Here is a 27,693-nt window from a genome sequence, read left to right as displayed (position 1 = left end):
GCATCAGCGCTGAAAATTGGTCTGGGCAGGAGGGGGGTTTAAGTGCCCAGTAAGCAAGTGGTTAAATATCTGCCCCTATTCCTCCCCTTAGCGTCTGCATTTCTCTTTGCACTATCCCACACTCAGAGAGAGATTTTTTCAACATTCTGTGTGCATGAGGCCTTATGCACATCCTTATGCATATACACAGGCTCCATTGCCAGCTCCACAGATCACCAGTGAATCTCATAAATAAATTTCCATTGTTTAAAATGATTTGTGACGTTGTACCAAATGTATATTGCTGGGTGTTACCTCAAAACTACAAATTGAATGATCCAATCATTTGCCGTGTTTAAGTGTTGGTTCACACAAGGGTGACCTGTCAGGCGACTTGGCCACCTGACAAGTTGCGCTACATGCATTACAATGAAACCTTTCTAATGGGAGTTACTCAAGTCACTCTGACTTAGAAATAGGTTCCTGTACTACTTTGGAGCGACTTGCATTGACTTCTATACAGAAGTTGTTTTGTAAGTCGCGCTGTAAGGGGTAGCTTCAGAGTCAGATGACTTTTAAGCCGCCCCTGTGTGAAGCGCTACTAAAGGAGAACTATACTGTAGGTTGCTGGTTCGTTACTTTGACAATGCTAATTGCCGGACTGTAATATTGCAATGTTTTGTTCAGGATCAGGTGTTATTTATTCCTTTGCGTGTTTTGTTCTGTATCAATAATTCAAAGTATTATGCTCAAAAATAAGCATAGGCATGTCACAGAGCTTTCTCAGTACATGTTTCCTTAAAGGGGTTGTTTTTTTTTTTTTTTTTTCACTGACCTATGCATTAAGGTGAAAACTTCTGACGCTGACCGCCCATCCCTCCCGTTTTACTTACCTGAACCCTTCATTCCCTTGGTGGAGATGCGCTCTTTCTCTCTGCCCGAGGTTCTCGGTTCTTTACTGGATCGATTGATAGCAGTGCAGCCATTGGCTCCTGCTGCTGACAATGAAATCCAATGACACGGATGGAGGCGGGGGGCTGGGGGCCGAGTCCGGCATTCTGTCTATGCATGCAAATGCCGTACTCGGCAGCACACCCTCACCACCAGGGAGAGTGCTCCTCCCAGGGGGTTTACCAATGCGAAGAGGAGCCACAAGCGCTGCCGGGGGACCCCAGAAGACTATGGTCGGGGCCACACTGTTCAAAACTAACTGCACAATGGAGGCAAGTATATGTATGTTTTAAAAAACGCTAAGGTTTACAAACACTTTAAAGTAGAAGTCCACCTGAGCACTAAAATCCCTGCATCTACAGACATCCATGCTCAAACGCTAACCTATCTAGCCCTGTAAGAAGAAATCGGTATACATACTTCTTGTTGAAGCCAGTCCGACCTGGTCCCATGCTGAGCTGTCAGCTGCGGCTTCGGTGTGGAGGCAGGTGCAATGGACACAGCCGACAATGGACGCCTTATAGTAAGTCTCTGGGTGAAGTCACTCTCCATTCATTTTACAGCCATTGTCCGCTGTGTCCTCTGCAGAGCTTCGGATGCTGAAGATTGGATCGGCATCAAAAAAAGGTATGCATGCTGATTTCTTCTTTACAGGGCTAGATAGGTTAGTGTTAGATCTTGGATGTCTGTAGATATTTTAGTGTTAGGGTGGACTTTACACTTTTAAGTGATTGTAAAGTCTCGTTTGTTATTTTTAACAAAAAAAAAAGTTGTACTTGCCTGGCTGTGTAATGGTTTTGCACAGAGCAGCCCCGATCCTCCTCGGGTCTCTGCTCCACTCCCTTTCTCTCCTCATTTTCTCACTGACTTTAACAGTGGGGCATCATTGGCTCCCGCTGCTGTCAGTCAGCCAATGAGGGGAGTCCTGGGCAGCTGAGACACTCCTGCAACATCTGGATCTAGGGTTACCTCAGGTAGGAGGGGGGCTGCTGCACACAGAAGGCTTTTTATCTTAATGCATAGCATGCATTAAGATAAAAAAAAAAATACCTCCGTGCCTTTACAATCTCTTTAGAACTGTTGCATGTGGTATTCTTTATTTGTGACCTAACCAATATCGCAATATGTACTTTGAGCAATGGTTATATTGCCCAGTGTTTTTTGATCTTTTTTTATATAAATGTCACAGATTATAGTTATCAAATCATCTGTGTGTCTTGCCAAATTCTCCCCACGGGAATCCTTGTATCCTTTAAGCCTCAATTCAACGTAGGTGCTGTTTGGGGTTGACATCTTAGTTTTTGTAGGTGTTGTCATGCTGACATGTGTGACTGAAATTGTTCATGGGTTTTTTTTTTTTTTTTTTTTCCCCCCTCAGAAGCTGGCAGGCTGAAAGAAGCGTTCAGCTCACCGGACGGACTTTCTGGCTTTTGACCCTTTAGCTGGTAAGTTGATTACTGCTTCTTTGTATCTCAAAAAGGATATTTTTCTCAAAATAAAAAAGATGTTGTACTTGTGTGCAATGATATCGCACAAAGTGGTCCCTCACCACCTCTTTTGGCAGTACCTGGCTGGTTCTGTCCTCTACTCCGATGCTCCAAGTGCCTCAGTATCAAGCCTGTTGCTAAGAGGGCACCTGTGTGTGTACAATTCCGAGCTGGGCTGTGTAAGTCTGGTAAGCCTCACCCCTGCTCCCTCACAGGAGTTTGACTGACTGAAGCAGGAGCCTAAGGCTCCTGTTGCTCAGTGTCTCCTGTGGGACCCGGAAAAGGAGCAGTGCTGCAGCCAGAACCGTCAGGAGTCTGGTAAGCAGGAAATGCATTAATGTAAAAGTTAGAGGGATTCCACCTACAAAAAAAATATTAAAAGCCAGCAGCTATAAATACTACAGCTGCTGACTTTTAATAAATGGACACTCACCTGTCCCGGGTTCCAGCGATGCCGAGGCCGATCGATCGCTCGGCTCTCGGCTGCTGCCGCCACCATTATAGGTGAGGGAATCAGGAAGTGAAGCGAATCGGCTTCACTTCCCGGTTCCCTATTGCGCATGCGCGTGTCGCGCAGCGCAATAGGAATTGTCCGCGCTGTCTCTGGGACCTGTGTGTGTCCCAGCAGACAGCGTGGCAGGACAGGAAGAGGCATAGACTCCCACGGTTGTCTATGCCCGGAAGTGGGTGTAAATACCTGTCTTTGACAGGTATCTCCACCCCCCTCCCCCCTGAAAGGTGCCAATTGTGACACCGGAGGGGGGGAGGGTTCCGATCAGCGGAAGTTCCACTTTAGGGGTAACTACTTAAATTCTTCCAGGCATCCGTTACAAGTCTTTGTTATGAAGAACCATCTTGGAGGGCTCAGTAGGCAAATCCTTACCTTCTGCAGTTTATTCTAATTGTTGAGGCCTACTGTAAATATCACAAGCACAGGCTTAAATATGTGAACTGGCCACAAAGCAAAGATTCATAAGGGTGTCATGTTGCTCCGTGTCTCTATTATGATGAAATCCATCTGTACTGTGGTATGTAACAGATATGTCTGCTGGATGTGTTTTATAAGAGGTATTCAGAATGCTGAAGCATTAAAAGCGCAGTCAATGTGACACCCTTGGGGGCTTGCAACTGAAATCAGGTCTAGTCTAGAATAGTTTGTAGTAAGGTTTACGCCTCACATTTCTAGCTGTTTGCAGAAAACTCATTGTTATATTGATGTTTAAACCAAACTGTAGTGTGTAAAAAGTAAATGACGAGTGAAAACTGCACTTGAGTGAACATGGATCAGTGTTCAGGCATAGTCTTGTTAGGCTGGATACATGTATAAAGGGCATAGTGGGGACTGAAAGTTTTCCTAAAGAAAAATGCTTCTCTGGGCAGCCTTCACTGCTTCACACATTTTGGAGACTTGAGCAATTTGGTCACACTTTGAAAGGATGGATCAGCCTTTTTTTAGTCTATATCGGCAAAACTATATTATAAACTGTTTCGGTTCACTTTAACGTACCTGTAGGTGCAAAGGGGCACCTGTGCCCAGACTATGGACAGAAATCTGTTTAGATATTCTTAGTGCGGATGTTCAAACACCCCCAATGGTGTTTTTTCTTTTATTGTTTTTAATCTTTTTTCCCCTGCTTACTAGGTTGTAGTCTCCTGCACAATTCATGTTCTTGCATCAACAGGCTTGGCTCTTTCGGATTTAGTCGGCGGGCCTCATGATGTGCTGCTAGCCCTGCCCACCATACTCCCTTGTGAATGGAAGACTATGCCTTCTGGGATATGTGATGTGCATATCCAAGGAGGCACAAGGAGAAATCTTTATGGCAAGGAGGGACTTTTCTTTTGAGGGTGAAGATCTGCTTTAAGCAGTAAAAATATTTAACTGACCTCAGTTCGCTTTAAGACATTTGCCCATTATTCAGGCTTCAGCAGGTTCAGAAAGTTGGGTCTGTATAGGAATGGAGTAGATAAACTTGGCTTAGCTTCAGGGAAGGCACATTGTCAACCAAAATATACTCCTATTACACATGGCATTTACATTTCATGTGGATGCCCAGAAATGAATATATTTTTGGTCATGATTATTGCTGGCATTATTCCCTCCTTAACTATTTGTCCAATAGACTAATATGTTCTAGTTTACATTTGCCACATAACTGGTATTGGCCAAAAATTACGAGATTGTACATGCCTAATAAACCTGTCTGACCTGCCGTAATTGTTGAGCTATCCTATTGGGGTATTTGGGGGAGGGGGGGGGGGTTACAAATGGGCAAATTTTATTTGTTTTACGTGCACTCCCTATCTTTGCTGCCAGACAAAATCATTGTGTTCTGGTAGCAGAATGTGCCTAATATGAGTATTAAAACATTTAACTTTCAGAGGTCTCTTAGCTTGTTGATGACTAAATGGCTGTTTAGTAACGTTCGACACTATAACAGAGGCTGAAATCTTGATTCTTTTAGATCAAACTTTTTTTTATGTAAGAACAATTTGTTGCATGTGTCTGCTGCTTGATATGCAAAGAGGACCCTTCTTCTAGAGATCATAGTAACAACCATTTTTTAGGCTTTCTATTAAGTTTAATATAACGTCTTTGTGAAAAACCTGTTTAATTTTGCAGTGGTTACACGGATTTGCGTGGGACAATGAGCTCGGTGGCGGTTCTTACCCAGGAAAGCTTTGATGAGCATCGCAGTGGGCTGACCCAACCAGCGGTCAGAGGTCAGTGAATTTTTAATTTTTTTCTTTTATATAGTAGCTTTTGTCTACTTTCAATTAACTAGAACTTACTCGACTAGGTATGTGTCTTACAGTGGCAGCCATTGGCTCAGAGGAGGAAACTGATCCCCCCACTTACAAGGATGCATTCCCACCCCTCCCAGAAAAGGCAGTTGGCAATGAGACACCTTCTGAACCTGCAGGTGCATGGAGCAAGATCCGGCCTATCAAGTCTTCCGTTATCACTCAGGTTGGGTCAGCAGTATTTTATGTTCATAATGTGGCGGTTGCATGGATGGGCTCAAAAGTATGATTGCCAAGTTAGAGTATTTCTGTATGTGTTTTTTTTTATTTTTTGTAGGAAAATGTTTAAAACCCACTTTTTGCTTTGGGGCGTCCCATTGTAAATTTTTTATACTCCTTTCTGTTGTTAGGTCATGAAGTGAAGGCATATCTTCTCAGTGAGGGAAAATCCCTTCTTAAATGGTTGTCACCAGGACAGATTTCCCTAAACTGACTTTAGGTTTATCAAAGGGAGCTGCTCACAGACTTACTGTATTGGTATGTAGATGAATGCCGCTTCAGTTATGTCTTATTGACGTGTTTCGCCCTGCTCACCGGGCTGGCAATAGAGGTTGCCCACCTTAGTTACCAGCCCCAATGAGTGGGGCAAAACATGTCGTAGTGTGGCTGGATCAGCGCTGGCTGAGGCAACATTAGTCTACACTGAGCAAATGATAAACACAACACTTTTGTGTTTTCACCTATTTATCATGAGCTGAACTAAAAAATCTGTACATATATTACATAATCACAAATCTGTCTAAATCTGTGTTGGGGAGCTCTTCTCCTTTGCCAAGATAATCCATCCACCTCACAGGTGTGGCATTTCAAGATGCTGATTAGACAGCATGATTATTGCACAGGTGTACCTTAGGCTGGCCACAATAAAAGACCACTCTAAAATGTGCAGTTTTACTGTATTGGGGGGGGGGGCGGGGTGTCTGAAAACCAGTCAGTAATCTGGTGTGACCACCATTTGCCTCACGCAGTGTAGCGCATCTCCTTTGCATAGAGTTGATCAGGTTGTTGATTGTGGCCTGTGGAATATTGGTCCATTCCTTTTCAATGGCTGTGTGAAGTTGCTGGATATTGTCATGAACTGGAATACGCTGTCGTATACGCAGATCCAGAGCATAGCAAACATGCTCAATAGGTGACCAGTGAGTATGCTGGCCATGCAAAAACTGGGATGTTTTCAGCTTCCAGGAATTGTGTACAGATCCTTGCAACATGGGGTTGTGCATTATCATGCTGCAACGTGAGATGATTGCCGTGGCTGGATGGCACGACAATGGGCCTCAGAATCTCATCACGGTATCTCTGTACATTCAAAATGCCATCAATGAAATGCTCGAGTTTGCTGTCAATAGCTTACCACCACGGGCCACTGGATCCACTAGGTTGACATCGGCAAACTGCTCACCCACCCAACGCCATACGCCCTGTCTGTCCTGTACAGTCAAAACCGGGATTCATCCATGAAGAGAACACCTCTCCAAAGAGCCAGATGCCATCGTATGTGAGCATTTGCCCACTCAAGTTGTCTCGGGGAAGCTCTTCTGCATGCTCATAACCAGCTTCTGACAGTTTGCGGCAAAATTCTTTGGTTATGCAAACTGTTGCAGCAGCTATCCGGGTGTCTGGTCTAAGCCCTTGTACACACGGTCTGAGATTCCGACGGAATGTGTCCTATCGGACCGTTTTGTCGGATAATCCGACTGTGTGTGGTCTCCATCCGACTGTTTCCGTTAGAGCAGGGGTTGACAAATTTGTTTGGAATCTGGGAGCCAGCTAAAAAAGTTAGGAGCCAGGTCCGTGACGGCGATCTGGACCTGTCCCTGGCCTGACATGGAGACAAGTGAGGGGAAGATAGCCTCCAGCCCCCCACATATGAGATCACCTCTCATTGGACACACCGCTTGAGTGCTAAATGGCCGCTGTGATTGGCCATTTAGCATGATCTGTGATTTGCTGTATCCAAGGGACACGGCCAACACAGAACTTCCCCGATGTGCGCCCATGGCGGCGTTCAGAGGGGAAGTAAACAGGAGGATGTCCAGGGACGCCCTCCCGGCAATTGGTGTCCGTGCTGTAGACATCTTTTGTCTATAGTGCGGGCACGAAGTGGTTAACAAAAGAATGTGACTTTTATTTCCGCCATGTTCCCGCTTCTTAACGTCATATCCCCGCTAAGGGTTAGATCAGGTCCGCCTGAAAAACTGACAGGTGAACCTGATCAGACAGCCCTTGTGAAAGGGGTCAAGCAGGGAGGATTACAAATATTTTTTTTTTCCCCTTAATTAAAATAATTTTTTTTACTTTTTACAAAAAAATAATAATAATAATTAAATTATATATATATATATATATATATATATATATATATATATATATATATATATATATATATATATATAATTATTTTTTTTTTTTTGTAAAAAGTCAAAAAAATTATCTTAATTAGGGGAAGGAAATGGGCAGGCAGTGAAAAACAGTCAGGGAGCTTCACTCCATTAGGAATTATCATTATTGGAATAGGGTGTAATTTCTACATCCACCACAAGATGGCGCCAGACTACCGAAAGATTTTAGTAGGCCGCAAAGCCGCGGCCTCAATTACTGGCCGGCGCGGCCCGATGGAATTGCGCGGCGGAGTTCGGGGTCCAAATGGAGACAGGATACCCCAGCAGCGTTGCCCCAGTCGCCAGGACACGAAATCTAGGCGCAAATGCGACCTGGCGACCGGGGTTTGTCGAGCCCTGCGTTAGAGTATCCGACGGACCAAGTTTTCCAACTTGTCCGTAAAATTTTCCGACAAAATACTCCAATCGGACATACTTCGATCATGTGTAGCCTACTCCGACGGACAAAGTGCCACGCATGCTCAGATCAAATTCCTAGACCAAAGCTATTGGCTACTAGCCTAAACGTAGTCCCGTTGTAACGAAATAACGTCATCACGTTATGTACAATCGGATTTTCCGTCAACTTTGTCCGACCGTGTGTATGCAACAGTGTCGGACAAAATCCAACGGGTTTGGTTGTCAGAATGTCCGACCGTGTGTACAAGGGCTGAGACCATCGTGGAGGTCCTGGGCTGGTGTGGTTACACGTGGTCTGTGGTTGTGAGGCCAGTTGTATGTACTGCCAAATTCTCTAAAACTCCCTTGGAGACTGTTTATGGCGGAGAAATTAACATTCAATTTAAAGGCAATAGCTCTGGACATTCCTGTAGTCAGTATGCCAATTGCATGCTCCCTCAAAACTTGCGACATCTGTGGCATTGTGCTGTGTGATAAAACTGCACATTTTACAGTGGCCTTTTATTGTAGCCAGCCTAAGGCACACTTGTGCAATAATCATGCTGTCTAATCAGCATCTGGCTATGCCCCACACCTGTGAGGTGGATGGATTATCTCGACAAAGGACAAGTGCTTACTAACAGTTTTGGACAGATTTATAAACAATATTTGAGCGAAATAGGCTTTTTGTGTACATAGAAAAAGATCTTTGCGTTCAGCTCATTATAAATAGGGGCAAACAGAAAAGGGTTGAGTTTATAATTTTGCTCAGTTTACATACCAATGCACTGGGTTGGTGAGCGGCACCTTTTTCTACTTTGATAGTGCTCTTACACCTCCTGAATGGTGCACTGACGCCAGATACCTTCACTGCAACTGGTGGGGAGATCTGTCTCCACTTAGAGTGGAACTGCAAGTTTCATTTGGATCAAATGGACTTTAGTTGTGCCTTTGCAAGGTCAAACATATCATCAGTAAATTAGCAGTCTGCTTCACAACTCATTAAGCATTTGATTGAGAATAGTTGCCAAATGACTACAGTCTATTATCTTTTACGGGTTTACCTGCCAAAGGATTTGTAATGGTGTACAGCCAGGAAGGTGGCACGCTTATTTCCATGTTTAGCTATGCAGCTTCCTGTGTCACCAGTGCACCATCAGCGTATTCACTTGCCCATGACTGAGCCAATTTGATCACATCTATTCAGTAAGCAAAGGGGTCCAGGAGCTATTTGTGCTCTTTCTGGCTCTCCAGTAAGTTTAACCAGTGGCTGAATAAAAAATCTGGTTAAAACGGGCTTTAGCAATTTTTCTTTTTGCCAGAAGTTTCACTTTAATGCAGATTTGCAGGGTCTGTTTACCCCAAGCTATTTAATTTGGAGATGCTGTCAATTTGAATAATCCACTGGTTTTCTTTGATGTCTTAGGAATTACAGTAGCAAACTTGGCCTTTTTCCTTTTCCCACAATTTTTAAGTTTTTTGGTTTTCTTAAAACAAAAAAAACGTAGAGAAGGCATTTGAGTACATTGGGGGTACCCGAGAGCCGTACTATCCAAGTTTTGTTTTTTCTGATAAAATCCTGTTGGCCATTATGGCTCTATAGTCTTGTCCTTCGACAGGAGTATACGTGGTAGAGATGCCATCATACCCATTTAACATTACCAACGGCACGCATCAGGGATGCCCCCTATCCCCTCTCATATTTGACCTAGTCATGGAACCTTTAGCAAAACATATATTCTTTCTTCAAAGTTGATATTGGCCTTCTGCTCTGGTGCCACTGAGCGTAAGATTGGCCTATTTGCGGATTAAATCATTTTGATGCTCACAAATCCTCATTCCTCTCTAGCTGCAACCTAGTCCATTACTACACAAGTTCAGTGAAATATCCTACTATAAGGTGAATGCCTCCAAATCTCATATATTTTTTTTTTTTTCTTGTTGAAATAAAATCTTCTATACTTGACCTAGGTCTTGAATAGTGCCACTAAAAACCACCTAGCTATGCAATATTCGTTTCAGTGGTCTGAATCAGGTATAGCGTATCTGGAGATTACCCTAACCAAATATCTGAACAGTCTATACAAAAAAAAAACGACCTCCCCATCAAATAAACATTCCAACAGTCTCTCTCACGAATTTCCAAACATGAATTCTCATGGGCCGGCAGACATTCAAGATGAACACCCTCTCCTAACTCTTGTATCTTTTTCGAGCTCTTCTCTAAGCCCTACAATCTATACTAGCAAAGTTTATTTGGTGAGGTAAGATACCATGGGTTGCAAGGACCAGGCTCATCAAACATAGATCAGTGGGTGGGTCAGGATTAGCAGACCTTGCAGACTACTACCAAGCCACTGCCCTAGCTCAGCTTAAAAATTGGTTTCTACCCAATCCGCAGTCATTGTGGAGCATAGATTAACGTCAACTTCCCCCACACAAAAATCTTAAGCTCTGGCCATGTAGCCTTCCCCTGAAATCAGTGAATACATTCCTTCAATCCTATGTGTTATATAACAGGTCCAGGACCACTTTTCATATGAAACGATCCTATCGGCTGATGGATGCAGTGCTATCAGTTGATCCAGGCAGGGAAACCTTGGTCGTTTATAGTATGACTCTCAGGTTAGACTCTAAATAAGATGGTGTTACTTCTCTAAGCCCTTGTACACACGGTTGGGAATTCCGACGGAAAATGTCCGATCGGAATATCTTGTCGGATAATCCGACCGTGTGTGGGCTCCATCAGACTTTTTTCGTCGGAATGTCCGGCCAACAAAGTTTGAGAGCTGGATATAAAATTTTCCGACAACATGATCCGATCGGACTTTAACCAATCGTTTGTAGAGAATTCCGATCGGACAAAGTGCCATGCATGCTTAGATCAAATTACGAGACCAAAGCTATTGGCTACTAGCCTAAACGTAGTCCCGTCATAACGACCGAACGTCATCACGTTCCATACGATCGGATTTTCCGGCAACTTGGTCCGACCGTGTGTATGCAACACCAGTTTCGGACAAAATCCGTCGGAAAAAATCTACCAGATTTTGTTGTTGGAATGTCCGACCATGTGTACAAGGGCTTAGGCATACGGTGCACAACCCTGTCTTCCCCCCTCCCTCAAGTTACTACTCTATACACCCTTTAATTACCCCCCCCCTCGGCTCCGCATTCTCATTTTAGATCATTACTCAACTTCCAAGGGAAATTACCCCCAGTGGGCTTGTTTTGCTTATGTTTATATTTTGATTTCTGCTCACTTAGAGGTAGATACGAAACATGTCGTAGGTACTTGTTACATTGCCACACCTCATGGCGTCTTATTCAGTACTTACAGTTGTTAAACTCAAGTTAAAGACACTATTTTCAGGTTACGATGTGATCCCCCTCATGTGAGGGGGTGCTATGTTTCTTTTTGCCATACCACCCATGTACAATATTGTGAGCCTTCCCTTTTTATTGTATCTGTCTTCTAAATACCAATAACAATTTATTGAAATTTTAAAACAAAACAACTTTATAGTAATCCCAGAGCAGTGCTGACATTTTCAAGAGCTGCATTTTTGCCAGTTAAATTTTTTGTAGAAGAGGTCCACACACCTGATTATGCACTGCTGTTTGCTTGACAATGGTAACCTGTATTGAAATATTCAACTTCTGCATTGTGTAAAAACTTGTTCTAAAATGATTCATGTGTTCAATTCAGCATAAATTTGACAAATAGTTTTTTGTATTAACAAATTTACAAACTAGTTTTCGTGTCTTTCTCCTGTTCTGCCATTTAAGACGTCTGTTTATTATCGTAGGTGTTCCATGTCCCTCTAGAAGAACGCAGGTACAAGGACATGGCTCAGTTTGGGGAGGGTGAGCAAGCAAAGATTTGTTTGGACATCATGCAGAAGACTGGGGCTCAATTAGAGCTTTCTCTGGCTAAAGACCAAGGCTTATCCATCATGGTTTCTGGAAAACTCGATTCTGTTATGAAGGCAAGAAAAGAGATTGTGACCCGGCTGCAGACACAGGTAAGATGTCTGTTGTTCTGTGCACTTTAGAGCAGATGTTGAGCCGTAGCCTTGACACCTTACATCCCATGGCACTGATCAGCTGGAGGAGAGAGATGTGCATTCTCTAAGGGGAGACTGCAAAGGGATGCTATTCATGGACATGATGCAATAAAAATCCCCTTAAGGTTAAATTACATGCATACTGGGGAATGTGTTTAATATAGTTTTCATCAACAGATTATTCTGGCAGCATCTAGTGTCAGTGGGGGATTGTTTCCAATGCTCCATGTATCAAAGGATGGGAGTTGCTTTCTTATTTGCTGCTTCAAGCCCTTTATTACACAAATACCTCTCTTATCCCAGTGCTGTGGTTCTTTGTGATTATAAATTGCTGGGACGTTTTCTGTCTTACGTTGACGTGTTTCCAATGCTAAAATTTCTTTCTGTGAGAATGGCTGCTTTTTACAAATGCCGCTTGTACCACAGCCTAATGAGTTGTATGAGGCAAGATGGGATATGCCCTTGCGAAACATATCGCATACCCGGGCAGATCAAACTGGCCCTGTATACCCGGGCAGATCAAACTGGCCCTGTATACCCGGGCAGATCAAATTGTCCATATGATAGAGAAGCATGTAAGTATATTGGTTGGTGATAAAATCAAAACCATACTTTTTTAAAAGATCTAGGAAGCTAGGACCTGCTACAAGGAGGCGGTTACAGCAGTTGTTTATCTGAAGTATCTGAAATTGATATGACTTTTTGGCTTACAGGCCTGGTTTAAGATGTTACATCAAGTTTACTTAAACATTTTATTTTTAATGGGTTTGCAGATAGAATCACACACACACCACCCCCCGCCTCCCCACTCCAGTTCTACAGCTTCTAATTCTGAGTGGGAAAATTGCAGGCAACATTGGGGAACCAATTTGTACGAGTAGTAAAAAAATTTTTTTTTTTTAGGTAGCCTACTTTTCCATAATGCAGCTCAGCTGGCAAAACACCAGCTAAAAGAAACCAACTTAGTGTAGACCTTCAGCATCCCGAGTCCTGCAGCATTGCTACTTACTTTACATCCTGCATAATGCTGCCCTGTCTATACACCATTGCCTCCTGTCTCTAGACATTATCCTCTTCCATCTGCTGCTAAGTGTGTGTGTCCGATGTGTTGTAAAGGCACAAAGCCTTTTTTTTTTTTCTTTTTTTTTTTTTGGCACAGATCTATGGAGTATTATCGTGTGAACTGTCAGAATTGTGGTTTTTAGTGACTTTCATTGGTTTGCATGTGTAATATAGTCTATTTGTGTCTAAATTTAGCCTTTTTAAGCCCATCAGTATTTTTTTTTTTTTTTCATTAGAATGGATACAATTCAGAACATCTGTCAGATGTGCTTCTCCTTTTTTTTTTTTTTTTTTTTTTTTATCAAAAGGGTACAGGTGTCACCAGAAAGATGCAGAATAAAGATTTGATCTTAGATTAGTTTTGTGCTGTTGGCTTTAGAGATCACCTTATTTTCTGCCCTGCTGACACTAATAATCCACCAGAAATAAGAACCTGACAGATGTTCTCACACTTCCCTAGTATATCTAAAAAGAATGGGTTGTAAAAAACATACTTGACCAGATTAAGTTGGGTTTTAAGTGTCCTAATTCTGAACATAAAGCCGTATATACAATAATATTCAGGTTTTAAGTGTGGCCAGATTTACTTTTTCACTGGGCTTGTTTACCTGCAGTGAGCTGAACAAAATCTATATTAAAGTATGAGCCTTGGATCCTACTTCAAAAAAATTGAAATTTGCTTTAATGATTATTAGTGTGTAGCACATAAAGATGCGCACACACAACGATCCCTTTCATACAACATACATTTAACTGCTTCCTTTGTAATATGAGCAAGTCTGCTGTCTGACTAGTCACTGGTGGTAATTCATGCCCATCTGAACTGTTTTGTAATGTCTCTCTAGGCTTCAGCTTCAGTTGCTATCCCCAAGGAACACCACCGCTTTGTGATCGGTAAGAATGGAGAAAAGTTGCAGGACCTGGAATTGAAAACCGCTACCAAGATTCAAATCCCCCGGCCCGAGGATGCCAGTAACCAGATTAAGATCACTGGCACCAAAGAGGGCATTGAAAAAGCCCGGCATGAGATTCTGCTCATCTCGGCCGAGCAGGTAAGAAACTTAAAAAAAAAAAAAAAGTATTTTTATCTTATTGCCCTTTTAGTTTTATATGTAATCAATTGGATGGATTTTCTTACCCATCAGGATAAACGAGCAGTGGAACGTTTGGAAATCGAAAAGGCCTACCACCCTTTCATTGCTGGACCTTACAACAAGACGGTTAATGAGCTCATGCATGAAACTGGAACAAGAATTAACATCCCACCACCAAGCGTCAACAAGACTGAGATCGTGTGCACTGGAGAGAAGGATCAGTTGGCCCAGGCAGTAGCAAGAATCCGGCAAATTTATGAAGAGAAGGTGAGAAAATGTCAGATGCCCCTTTGGCTTCAGTTATAGATGGTGGTTTAGGCCACTGATTTAAAGTGTTTTTAAAAGTTAGTTTTATTTTTAATTAAAAAAAGGGTTATTTTCTACCTCTGTGCAAGGGTTTTGCATAGAACAGCCCCCGATCCTCTTCTGGGGTGCCCCGCCGGCGCTTTACCTTTTTTAATCTCTTGTTTTCTAGATCTGCTAACTAGCTTTCTAAAAGGGCAACTAGAAACCCCATAAGTTTGTGTTTTATTTTATTTTTTAGAGGGGTGTGTGATCATCAAGAATTGGTGAAACTGGAAATCTACATGATTGCTTAGATGTTGCTTGCTGAAGTTGGTTAGCACACTAGTTGGATTAGTTTAAATTTACAGTTAGGCCTCTTACACACAATTTTTTTACAGCTGTTTCTAGGGCTGTCTGCTTTAAAAAAAAAAAAAAAAAATGTATATATATATATTTTCTGCTTCTTAACGCCCCTCCATGTTAGCCTATGTGTCCATGCACATATAGGCTTTTAGAGGCAGGGAAAAACCCAGTGCGTCTAGGAGTAGCAGAGTTTGAGCAGAAAACACGCTTGATGCTACTATAAGCTGCTAAACGTGCCTAAAAGCTAGTGCTTGAGCATTAATTTCAATGACCAGAATAAATTATTTTTTCTGGCCAATGAAATTAATTGATGATTGTAAAAGCTTTAGACTTTTTTTTTTTAAAAATGTCAGGCATTTTTTTCTGCTAAAACGCTGCTGGCTTCTAGGAGAGTTAAAATAAAGGCTTTCATCTCTGATGGGTCTTATAATTTACCTCCTAAAGCATGTTCTTCATTTAACACAATATTGTTTTTGATGTATAAAAGAGAATATTCCTGCGCCTAATCAAAGAGTAATCTAATTGTTGCACTGCTGCACACACTGAAATGGGGTACTTGAACCCCAATTGGAGAAGACAAAAGGTAAAAAGGTAGTGGTGCGCGGTACTATGGTGAAGAATCTAGTTAGAACAGGTTTAATATATTCAATAGGTACTCAAAAGATTAGAAGATAAATGTAATATCGTCTCCACTACAGGTAATAAATGGAACGTAGAAAAAGAAAAGACAATATATGTATATAAAAAATATTAAAAATATATATATATGTATATATATAGTGAGGGACCCTCACTCCTATGCGTAGTAGTATTTTGAGTGGTGGACAAATGGATAAGAAAAACAATTTAATGATAAATAAGACTAGTGGTCCCAATGCGATTTTTTAGGTAGCAGAGTTGCATAAAGTGGCAGTGCTGAATCTAAAGAAGGTCCGTGAAAATAACTACTACTGTATTTGTTTCAGTGACTAAAGTACTATACATAAAATAGTGGACGAAATAAAAAATATATAAAGTGAATCACCATGCGATTTGTTAAAAATGACGAAAAACGCATACAAAGTGCTAATGCTGAACAATAAATAGATCTGAAAAGAAAATCTGCTAAGTCAAAGTATATGTGTAACAGTGTACAAAAGTAATCATTAGCTAGATAAGGCAAAAGATGTAAGTAATGCTTGCCTTGTGACTAAAGAAATCGCATATGGTGTTAAAGCCGAGGGAGGGTTAAGCAAAGTGACTCTGTGCGGGTGTCTTTATACCATAGACTTAAATATCGGTGCAGTGCACTAAATTGAATCATACAATCAAAGAAAATAAATCAAATTGTTGAATCAAAACAAAAACGCATAAACGATCCAAGTGTTGGTGAGAGGGAAACAACCCTCTGGGAATAATCCAAAACAGAAGGAAAAAGGTGCACAGTGTTTGAAGCTATAAAAAAATATAAAAAACAACAATGGAACAGTAATCCTAGTTAAAATTGTCCATTCAGCTGGTGCAACAACAGGTGGCGATTAGCCCAAAATCGCATGTAACAAGACAGTCGCCTGCAATGCTGGTGCTTAAAATATATGTGCACTATAAGGTAGAGATTTAAACAGTGATAATGGTGATGGTGGATATCTCCCACGTGGTCCTGTGTAATGTTGTTTTTGATGCAGTTATGTTGTGACTTATTTTGTTCAGTAAGTCTAAGTAGACTTGAGTTCAATGTAGGACTTTTTTTCTTCCTGTAGAAGAAGAAAACCACCAGCATTGCTGTGGAAGTGAGGAAGTCTCAACACAAATATGTCATTGGTCCGAAGGGCAACAGCCTACAGGAGATCCTTGAGCGCACAGGAGTGTCTGTGGAAATTCCACCTAGTGATAGCAGTTCAGAGACTGTCATCTTGCGAGGAGAACCTGAGAAACTGGGTCAGGCATTAACAGAAGTGTATGCAAAGGTAAAGACCAGTTTGTGCATAGTTTCCTTTATTTACAGAAGAGATGATCTAAGACCTCAGACATGTTTGTGGTCTGTCTTTCCAGGCTAACAGCTTTACAGTGGCCACTGTCTCTGCTCCATCCTGGTTGCATCGGTTCATTATTGGCAAAAAAGGACAGAACCTGGCAAAGATCACACAGCAGATACCAAAGGTGAGGTTTTCTGTATGTTGGGGTCTCTGGTATTCCAGGGTACTTGAATACTTTCTCCTCTGCAGTGAATTAAGATTGACTTTATTGCACTTCTACAATGACAAATGTTTTCATTGTGGTCTTTGTAGGTGCACATTGAGTTTACAGAAGGGGAAGACAAGATCTCACTGGAGGGTCCCACAGAAGATGTTACTGTTGCCCAACAGCAGATGGAAGTGCTCGTCAGTGACCTGGTCAGTTGCATGTTTTGCTACAAAATTTTATGCAATTAATAGAATGTACTGGTGTTGCATAGCATTAGGGCTTTTTTCCATAAATGATTTATTTCTGTGGACTTCATCTTTTTAATCTTTTAGATTTCTCGAATGGATTTTGCAGAGATAACCATTGATCATCGATTTCACAGGCATCTTATTGGGAAGAGCGGGACAAACAGTATGTTTATTCAGTTTTGTAATTTTAACATGCACGTTTAGGTGGTGGAAACAGTTATCCACTTTTCTCTAGCATTGGTGCAACTTTTTCATTTCCTAAAGAGTATGCTGCTAGATTAAGCCCTGCATGCTGCATTTGGGTGCATTGAACTGCTTTCTGCATGCAAAGTTATTCAAATGAAATATGTTTTTAAGAAACTTTTAAAAGTCTTGTCCGTGCATTACATGTTAGAATATGCTTTTTGTGGTAGCGGCAAATCCCTCACAACTTCTCTGCTATGTGAAAACACAAAAATACAACATTCGTTTTTAGAATTGGTGGGCTTAGTCCACTTGAAACTGTTAGCTTATACTGGCCAGTTGTACAGTTAGCTTTGGCAATCAGGTTGACATTACTGGAAACTTGTACTAGGCTGCTGTTGACCACTTAAGCACCTCTTGGTCTAGGACAGCCCAGTGCAGGTCTCCACTAACCCTTTGTAGATCTAACTCTCCAGAGCACAGAGTAGTCTTCTGCCATATGGATTCTTGCTGGCCAATCTAGTATAATTGTAAATCTTGGTGACAAGGAACTATCCTTAGAATCAATAAGTAAGGCAGTTTACTGTTGAACCTTACGTTAGCCATACACTATTAGAATTTCGTTCCAACTATTTTGTTTCATTTTCTAACGGTTAGTCGGTGTCGTACTTATAACTTCTGACTGTAGCTTTTTTTTTGAATGGACTTCTAATATATGTAGTTTTTGATGGGAAAATTACTTTTATTCCAAAATCAAATGTTTCTAGGCAAGAACGTTTTTTGAGGTACTTTTTGAACGCCATTTTTCAAGTCTTGAAATGTACTGAGACTCTTTATACGAACAGTGTATGGCCAGTTTTAGACGTTCTTTGACAGCTTGGCATGTTGACAAAAACACTTTCAGAAAGCAGTTTATGTGAGTAATAGGGTTTCCTTTTTAGTTAACAGGATCAAGGAACAATACAAAGTGTCAGTGCGTATTCCCCAGGACAGTGAAAAGAGTAATGCAATCCGGATTGAAGGTGATCCCCAGGGTGTACAGCAAGCCAAGAAAGAGTTGCTGGAACTGGCATTACGAATGGTAAGTTGAGCAGAATTTGATATTTATCTTCAGAAGCAAGACCAGTCACTAACCACTCAGCATTTTTCTTTAGGAAAACGAGCGCACAAAGGACTTGATAATCGATCAGAAGTTCCATCGGACAATAATTGGTCAAAAAGGTGAACGAATTCGTGAGATCCGAGAGAAATTCCCCGATGTAAGTAGCTGCTTCAGATATAGATGGAGATAGAGATATATATATATATATATATATCTCTATATCTATTTTATTAATGTTGCCTTCCTTTTTGTCTCCTGTAGTTTTCATTAGCATGTTTCATTTTCTTCTAGGTGATCATTAATTTCCCTGATCCAGCTCACAAGAGTGACATTGTACAGCTGCGTGGGCCTAAAAACGAGGTTGAGAAGTGCACAAAGTATCTCCAGAAAATGGTGACAGAGATGGTATGGGCAGATTTATGACATCCACTTTAGATTATCTTTTACATTAAAAGAGAAGCATGGCCAAAGCTTTTTTTTTTTTTTTTTTGGCCATGCTTCTGTCACAAGGGTGCACTTTTGCTCTCCTAAGACTCAGAGCCAGTGATGAGCAGGCTAAAGGCCAGCTGTCAGATGACCTTACAGATCAGCTTCAGGCTCTGGAAGGAGCATGACCATATTTTTGGGATCCACATGACGCCCTCTCCAGCTCAGCGCTCCAGTGAGCACTGAAGGGGCAAAGAGGAAAGCAGTGATTGGCAGACACTTCTCTCTGCTCTGTGAAGTCTGAGAATTGAGCGATCATGTGAATTAGTTCTTGGGATTAGAGCTGTTGGTAGAGTGCTGCAGCATAAGGGCGTATTTATGTTTTTGAAAACCCCAAACTTATCCTCCTTTTTAATCCCGATTCTAGCAATTAAACCTGTAAAAATATAAATATGGGCGTGGTCTAGTCTGGCTTGACATTAAGGCTCTGGTGCTATCCATCCTTCGATGATTGTAAGTTACCTGTGATTTTGTTTTCCTAAATATACAATTTAATGTTTTCATATTGAAACAAAAAAAGTACCTTTTTTTTTTTTTTTTTTTTTTTTTTTTTTTTTCCTATGACAACTATACACTTCCTTGGGCATATAGGATTTGTCTTAATGGGCTAATGAGCATCTTTGGCAGGCAAGAACATGTTCCCTGCACTTGATTTACTCCCTTCATGACCATGCCATTTTTTTGCCATGCGTTACTGACAATTGCATGGCCGTGTGACACTTTTTCCCCCCCCCCATAAATAGAGCTTTTCTCTTGGTGGTGTTTGATCAGAGCATCATTTTATTTTTTGCGCTATAAACAAAAGACCAACAATTATAAAAAAAAAAAAAATAAAAAAAAAAAAAAAAAAAATAGCTTTCTGATATAAAACACATCCAATAAATGTGAAAAAAAAAATTGCATTTCTTATTTAATGTCTTGCTAATATGTATTGTAGAACATGTTTTTAAGTAAAAAAAAAAAACAAAAAAATCCCATTAAGCATATGTATTGGTTTACGTGAACATTATAGCGTCTACAAACTATGGGACATATTTATGGAATTTTTTTTACATAGTAATATCAGTGATTTTTATAGCGGGACTGCAATATTACAGCGGATAATTGGACATGAACTGACACTTTTGACACTGGAAACCGGTGACACCGATACAGTTATCAGTGCTAAATATTCAGTCACTGTACTAATGACACTGGTTGGGAAGGGGTTAAACATCTAGGGGCGATCAAAGGTTTAACCGTGTGCCTAGCCAGTATTTTTGTGTGTACAGTGTGGTTCTTTCACTGAGGGGCAAGTAATGGATTCTATTCCCTGCTTTGCAGAAACACAGAATCCATTCCTTCCCCACTGTCAGAACTGAAATATGCCTTGTTTACATAGGCATACCTCAGTACTCTGTATATTGCCGACAATCGGCGGGTGTTGGAGGACATAGTGTGCCTGGCACCTGCAGATCAGCTTCTAGTGTGAATATTCACAGCAGAAGCGGTCTGCAGGCAGAAGTGCATATTTATACATGATCCCGCACAGGAGAACAGCCCTGTAGTATTAAAACTGCTATGGAGTGGATGGAAAGTGTTTAAACTGTAGTGCTGGCACTTGTGAAGCCTAGGGGAAGAGTAGCTGTCTGTAGCAGCCATTCGGGTTTCATCTGTTCCCACTGAAATTACAGCTTCATGTTTCAGTACTCGTAAATCGATACCAGTGACTCTAGAAATGTAAAGGATAAGTTCACCTTGTAGAACATGTTAAAAAGCATTTAGGGTGTAAGCATGTTCTTTTTCTGCTCCTCACACCCTCACTGACGCCCCCTCTGTGTGACAGCGGGCGGCGTTTTTTTTACTCTCTCCCGTTACCTGCTGTCAGATTTTGAAAACCACGTGGCTGTTTGGGGCTCTGCCCACACAGCTTCATCATTCTTTCACAGGAATCTGTAAATTAAACTACAAGCCTATCCCCAACTGCAGCAGATGGGCTTGTAGTTTGAATTGACTGCGGGTGCTCTAATCAGAACACTCGTAGTTTGTTCACACTGCCTACAACTCTGAAAATGGCAGCCCATTTAGAGCCGCAGGCAGTGTGTCCAGGAGATGTAAACAAATTGCACTCAAATTGAAAAACATTTGCAGAAACCACAGCATACAGTATATCTAGATACCAGATATACGCACAAGCATGTCTACAATTTTGTGGTGAGAGCTGCCTATGTTTGACACTTTTTTTTTTTTTTTTTTTTTCCCCAGGCCTCCTTGCTCCAAAAAATCCAAGCCCAAAACATTCCCCTAGTGATTAAGCAAATTAATGCATATTGTGACCTGAAAAAGTGCAATAGAAGATATAAAAAATTTAATGCAAACCACATATATAAATTAACTGTATATCCCAAGTGTGCATACAATAATTATACACATCTAAAGTGCAAGTAACAAAAACTATATGTAACCTTTTGTGTGTGTCTTTCTCATTATAGGGTGTGTGCATATATAAAGTGCAAACCACAGTCAATACAAAGACTAGCGTGTTTACTGACACAATCTTGCAATCCCCCTTGCTGTTGCCAGTGAGGGGAAATCCAACTTGGATAGTGTGCTGCACACCCCATGTGTGCATAGGGCTTACCAGAAGGTTATGACCTTCACATAGAGTGCTCAAAGGCTTTAGAAAGTAAACTTTTCCACAGATAAACCACAACTTTAGAACTTCTCTGGCCTCTAGACTCCACACAATCCAAGCCCAAAACCTTCCCCTAGCTCAGCTCAGAGGGATCGATATTCCATATAGAGATGTAAAACGAGAGACACTTCCCATAGTGTAGAACCACAAAATAAAAGCTTTTATTAGTTAAAACTACACTCAAAGTATAAAGCATTCACAGCTGTGTGTAATCACAATTTTCGAAAATGCCAGAATCCAAGATGTCCACATACATGTTAACCTGTATCCATCTTTGTATAGACTTTTGTTTCACTTGGTGTATTTTGTGTATGTTTAGTGACACTTGTTACGCATGTTTTTATATATGGATTTTTTACTTGAACATGTATATGACTATTGCATGATTGGGGTATATGGTTCTTATGTGTGTTTGCATTAAAAATGTTTCTATATTTTCTATTGCAGTTTATTTTGGATTTACAATACATTACCTAACTTTGTTTAGCCTAATTTGTTATAGTGCCACGCTTTTAGTTTGTGTGTTCAGGAGCCTGACCTTGCACCTGCAAGCTGATCGCAGGTGCAATACTTTGCAGGCTCCTGTTTTAAAAATCAATAAATTCTATTTTTGTTTTTTTGGCCTCTGAATGGCTGTGCATTAATTTTTAATGAAAGATGAACCTGGCCTTTAATGCAACTTGTCTTTATGCACAAGCAGTTCCATAATTTTGTGGTGAGATCTGCCTATGTTTGAGTTTATTCTCTGCTAATATTGGTTACTTATTCCTGAACCAAATTAAATTAGGAGTCCAGGCAAATCCTAAGTATACCTGAACCTGCTCCCACTGCCATTCTAAGCCTATTCTAACTAATCTGTAAAGGAAAGGTGTCTATACCTAACTTATTCTGAAGATGCTCTGGTCCCATGATCAGCTCCCAGCATCAGCTTCAGTGTAGAGGGGATACAGCCAACAACTGAAGCCCCATAGTAAGCTTATGGATGGCATCATCGCATAGGCTCTGCAGCTTCTCTTCATTGTAGCCGGCTGCTGGAGAGCTCTGTGTGAATGTACTGGAATGCCCTAAATGCATAAGTATAGACCTTTACAGGGTAGTTACAGTAGGCTTGGCATGGGGGGGGCATATTTCCATATAGTTGAGCTGATGAGATTTGACCGTTTTTGACTGGCCACAAAAAAACTGAATAAAACAAAAGCTTTGCACCCATGATCCATGGATCCAGGCTCCTGCACAGTCTTCCACCAGGTTTGCTGCCCATACCTCAGTACAGGTTGTCAGTTGAAGAGCTGGAGCAAGTGTCAATGGACTATGAGCATAGGTTCACATATGTGCGATGCGGGAGCCAGCAGGATTACAGCGCCGGTTCCCGCATTGCATCTCTCAAGCAGACCGTTCACATCACCCTCTGCAAACTGCTGCGGCTGTCAATACAACATTAACCTCCTGGGTGGTATGATTGTCAGATTTTTGCATCTTGAGGCGGTACATTGTTTCGCATGGAAATCTGACATTTTATATTGGCCTGTAATTCTTAGGAATAACTCGCTTAAATCTGTCCAAACAAGAGTCTAGTAGACATCTTTTGGGTATTGCAAAGTTTGAAACCCAAAATCCGAAATGATGAACTATAAATATTAACAAATTATAATAAATTTGTTCAATAATGTTATCAAACGCTGAAATTTGCTCAGTTGCTCATAATTGTCGCTGTCGTTACTTTCAGTGTTTGACGAATTTCCCCACGAATCACTGTGGCTTAATTCTGCAAGTGATTCTAATTCACTTTCTCTGTTTTCTAGCCGGCCTAAAACTGCTTTTGACTTAAAGGGATGCTATTTGGTTGCCATGGATATTCTCACGTTTTCAGGCAGAAAGAACAGTATTTATATAATATAAAACTACACGCAGGGCATTAGGGACAAAAGGGATGTGAAATGATTTGATACAGTAATGTAATCTGTAAGGTTCCAGTGTACTGTATGTGTGTTTGTTTTTTGCACTTTTTGGATTTGGTGCCAGGCTCCGTCATTGTGTGTCTCGACGCTTGCAGTGAACGAGGGCCTGGCACACTGTACACTGGGCTGAGGACACAACCCGCGGATGCAGCGAGAGGACATCGCAGGATCCTGCGGACAAGGTAAGTAACTTTCCCATGCTACTGCGTTGCAATCCTGAGTGTGGCTTGGGGTTACCGCTTTTGGTAATGTTCACCCCCAGCCATACTCGGGAATACCGCCAGGAAGGTTACTGACACCCCTAGATCGGTTCATAGATTTCAGTGTGAACTGTGACCTCTCGTATGAATCGGATCGCGTGGGCGAGAACGCCCATGCAATCTGTATCTAGTGTGGAGAAATAAAGTGCCTGCACTATTTTGGTGAAAATCAAAGCGAATTCAGACACGCCACTCTGTGGCTGAACGCCTTCTGCAGACATCGCATGTGATCAGCACCTGGGGTGCAGGTGCAAATCGTATGCGATGTCTGAGATCGCACATATGTGAACCTAGGCTGAGACTACAAGTGCAGTGATTTATAGTCCATTGAGTGCTACAGATCTGTGTGCCACAGTAGCAGGTGGGACTTGTATTTGTTCATAGTTCTCAGTGAAAGCATAACATTGCCTTCGGGGCATTGCGTATTCAATCTCAGTCTGTGTACAGTGCCTCCAGGCTTCTCCATTGTAAACGGATTTTTATTGCAACGTATTACAAGTAAATAAAAAAAAAAATCTGCTACAGTGCTGTACTGTCCATTCATTGTTGTGGATATATAAACGATTCTAAAGAGAGTAATTTATAACAGTTCAAATATTTGCAAATATAAAAAAAGCTTAGTTTTTGTTTTTAAGGTGGTATCATATAGAGTATTATGTATATAGATTGGATAACCTACTTCTCCTTGCAGGTAGAGAACAGTTACACCATCTCTGTGCCGATTTTTAAGCAGTTTCACAAGAACATTATTGGAAAGGGTGGTGCCAACATCAAAAAGGTATGTGGGTTTTTATTTTATTTTTTATTTTTTTGTTTTTAAAGCCCAAGTTGTCTGGAAAAAAAAAGAAAAAAAATACAAATCAGCACATGAGACATGACTTGGTATTAATGCTTGTGATCCTGTTGATTCATAGAAGCTGTAGTACTTACTATGAATGAAGGAGCTGGGTGTAAAGGCTGGCCAATTCGGGCACTCTTGATGAGTGCAAATGACAGCTCTCTGTTCTATTAGCCCCTGCTACCCCGAAATATTACAATATTTCATCAATGGCTGAAAATTTTAAGGAAACCAGAAGTCGATAGCACAAGGGACCCAACACGTTAATAGGAAGTCACAAACGTTCGTGCTGATTGTTTGTTTTCCATTTCGACTACACTTGGGTTTTAAAAAAAGCTGTTTCACCTTGTGGCTTAAATTATGGTTATCTCATTCTTGTGGCGATTGCCTTTCCATCCACCTTGTTCAGATTCGTGAAGAATGTAACACTAAGATTGACCTCCCGGCTGAAAACAGTAACTCAGAAATGATTGTCATCACCGGGAAGAAAACCAACTGCGAGGCTGCACGTGATAGAATCCTGGCTATCCAGAAGGAACTGGTAATTCATTTTAAATTTCCATGTTGTAGTAAAATGGGAGGACTAGGGGAAAGAGTAAGAAGTAAAATGGAGGACTGGAGGGCAAGGAGTAAGAAGTAAAATGGGCAAAAGGAGGCTAAATGCATTATGCTGCAAAAGTACAGAAAAGAGGAAATTGTTAAATCTATTAAAGACAAAACATTCATTTTCTCAGAAATAAATTGCACTAACAATAACAAATTGGGGGATCATATTGGTTCTTGTAATGATGGCTCATTTTCAGAAATTACGGAGGCAGAGTTAGCAGAGGAACTGGCTTGGTTGAAGCTTAATAAAGCAATGGGTCCTGATATTCATCCCAGAGTTCTAACAGAAGTTCCCCATGTCAGTTGGACAGCTAATAATGTTCCTACCCACAAGAAGGGTAGCAAGGTAGAAAATGGCAATTAAAGTTTTAACATCTATTTTAGTTAAGTTAATGGCATCCCTCCTAAAAATGATCATTGATCACTCAAATGCACATTTTGCTTTACCCAAAGCAGCATGGCTTTACAGAAGACATACAGTATGTCAGACTAATCTGAATTTTTTCACTAGATGGCTTTTATACCAGGGTGGTGCTGTGGACATATCTTGAGTTCAGCAAAGCGTTTTTATACAGTTTTGCATAATCTGATATAAAAGTTGTACAAGCTAGGACTTGACACTTAAGTTCAGTTGATATGCATTTGGCTAAAGAACAGATACCAGAGTGTGGCTGTAAATGGGGTTCATTCAGAACAAAGACCAGACACTAGATGTGTACCACAAGGCTCTCTACGGCTTCCTGTTCTATTTAAGCTTTATGTAAGTGATCTAGTTAAAGATTTGTTGGGCAAGGTATGGCTTTTTGCCGATGACACAAAGGTGTAATAGGGTTGATATCCCTAAGGTGTCTGCAATATGGAACATGATTTGGCATTGCTGGAAGATTAATCAAATCAGTGAAAACTGTAGTTTAATGTTTTGAAATGTAAAAACATGCACATATGGAACAAATACCTTGACGTTATAATATTGTATACACCGTACAGTGTTTGCCAGCACTACAGAAGAAAGATTTGGGGGTATGTATTTCAGATGATTGCAAAATGAGCAAACAGTGTGGCCAGGCAGTAGAAAAAGCAAATGGAATTCTAGGATGCATCACTAGAGCGATCACCAGCAGGATGAAGGAGGTTCTGATTTCCCCAATATGTATATTTGGCGAGACTTCATTTAGAATACTGTCCTGTTCTGGAGACTTCACTTGCCAAAAAATAATTGCTAAGATAGGTTTTATACTGTCCCTGGATTTGTTTATCTGGAGCGACTTCAGGAACCTAAAATGTACATGCTGGAGAAAAGTGAAATGGGAGACGCAATTGAAACCTTTAACTGGTTCCTGCCTGGCTCACATGTATATTTATTGCGGTACAATGGCACCCCGGCTTGAAACCCTGTAAATATATGGGGTTCCTTTTTTTAAGCTGGTGCTGGAGGGGGGCGTGCCCACGTGGCCGGCCACACGCGATCGAGTGCACAAGCGCCAGCACTATGATTTGTGTGTGTTAAGCTCTGTGCTGTCATAGGAGAGGAGACATGTTGGTTGTTCCTAGTAAGTAGGAACAACGAAATGTCTCCTCTCCTACTCAGTCCTATCACCATACAGTTGGAACACCCTGAGGGAACACACATGTAAACCCTTCCCTACCAGTGTAATTTACACAGTAATCTGTGCATTTTTATAGCACCGATTGCTGTATAAATGTCAATAGTCCCAAAAAATGTGTCAAGTGTTTGCTCTGTTCGCCACAATACCGCTACAAAATTGCAGATCACTGCCATTACTAGTAAAAAAGCCATAAATCGTTCCCATAGTTTGTAGATGCTATAACTTTTGCACAAACCAATCAATATACACTTATTGCGATTTTTTATTTTTATTTTTTTCCAAAGATATGTAGAAGAATATGTTGGCCTAAACTGATGAATAAAAAAACTAAATATTTCTAAACATTTTGGGGGACATTTATTATAGCAAAAAGTGTGTGTGTGTGTATGTATGTATGTATGTGTGTGTGTGTGTATATATATATATATATATATATATATATATATATATATATATATTGAAACAATCGATTACTAATTTCATAATTGGCCAGTAACATAATGGGGTTAAAGAAAACAAAAATGAGCCCTTTATAGTACAAAAAGAGCAAATAATCGCTACTGTAAATATTACTTTCACTGTTCTACAGTAAAAAAAAAATGAACCCCTTATAGTAGTGATTATCTGCTTTTTCTACTATAAAGGGCTAAGTTTCGTTTTTTTTAACCCCATTATGTACTAAACGTGTTAGACCT

At 40.9% G+C, this 27,693-nt stretch overlaps 1 protein-coding gene across 2 annotated transcripts in view; it reads left to right on the top strand.

The window, feature by feature from the left end:
• Positions 1 to 27,693, top strand: part of HDLBP (high density lipoprotein binding protein) — a 75,150-nt gene that overhangs the window by 22,631 nt on the left and 24,826 nt on the right. The window contains exons 2-16 of one of the 2 annotated variants that reach the window (XM_077488420.1): positions 2,309 to 2,375; positions 5,041 to 5,141; positions 5,234 to 5,388; positions 11,812 to 12,027; positions 13,977 to 14,183; positions 14,277 to 14,492; positions 16,613 to 16,819; positions 16,905 to 17,012; positions 17,141 to 17,245; positions 17,369 to 17,447; positions 18,409 to 18,548; positions 18,622 to 18,726; positions 18,861 to 18,974; positions 24,639 to 24,725; positions 25,195 to 25,326. In XM_077488420.1, the coding sequence (XP_077344546.1) occupies positions 5,066 to 5,141; positions 5,234 to 5,388; positions 11,812 to 12,027; positions 13,977 to 14,183; positions 14,277 to 14,492; positions 16,613 to 16,819; positions 16,905 to 17,012; positions 17,141 to 17,245; positions 17,369 to 17,447; positions 18,409 to 18,548; positions 18,622 to 18,726; positions 18,861 to 18,974; positions 24,639 to 24,725; positions 25,195 to 25,326 (1,947 nt within the window). In that variant the 5' untranslated portion in view covers positions 2,309 to 2,375; positions 5,041 to 5,065. Of the gene's footprint in view, positions 1 to 2,308; positions 2,376 to 5,040; positions 5,142 to 5,218; positions 5,389 to 11,811; positions 12,028 to 13,976; positions 14,184 to 14,276; positions 14,493 to 16,612; positions 16,820 to 16,904; positions 17,013 to 17,140; positions 17,246 to 17,368; positions 17,448 to 18,408; positions 18,549 to 18,621; positions 18,727 to 18,860; positions 18,975 to 24,638; positions 24,726 to 25,194; positions 25,327 to 27,693 lie in introns of both variants that reach the window. The other variant, XM_077488419.1, reaches the window with a different exon arrangement.

This window comes from Lithobates pipiens, unplaced genomic scaffold (assembly GCF_037356315.1).
Source record: "Lithobates pipiens isolate NorthernLeopardFrog02 unplaced genomic scaffold, aLitPip1_a1.2 Scaffold_18, whole genome shotgun sequence".
Lineage (NCBI taxonomy): Eukaryota > Metazoa > Chordata > Amphibia > Anura > Ranidae > Lithobates > Lithobates pipiens.
Note: the sequence above shows the minus strand (reverse complement) of the source record. Positions and strands in the feature narration are given on the sequence as shown.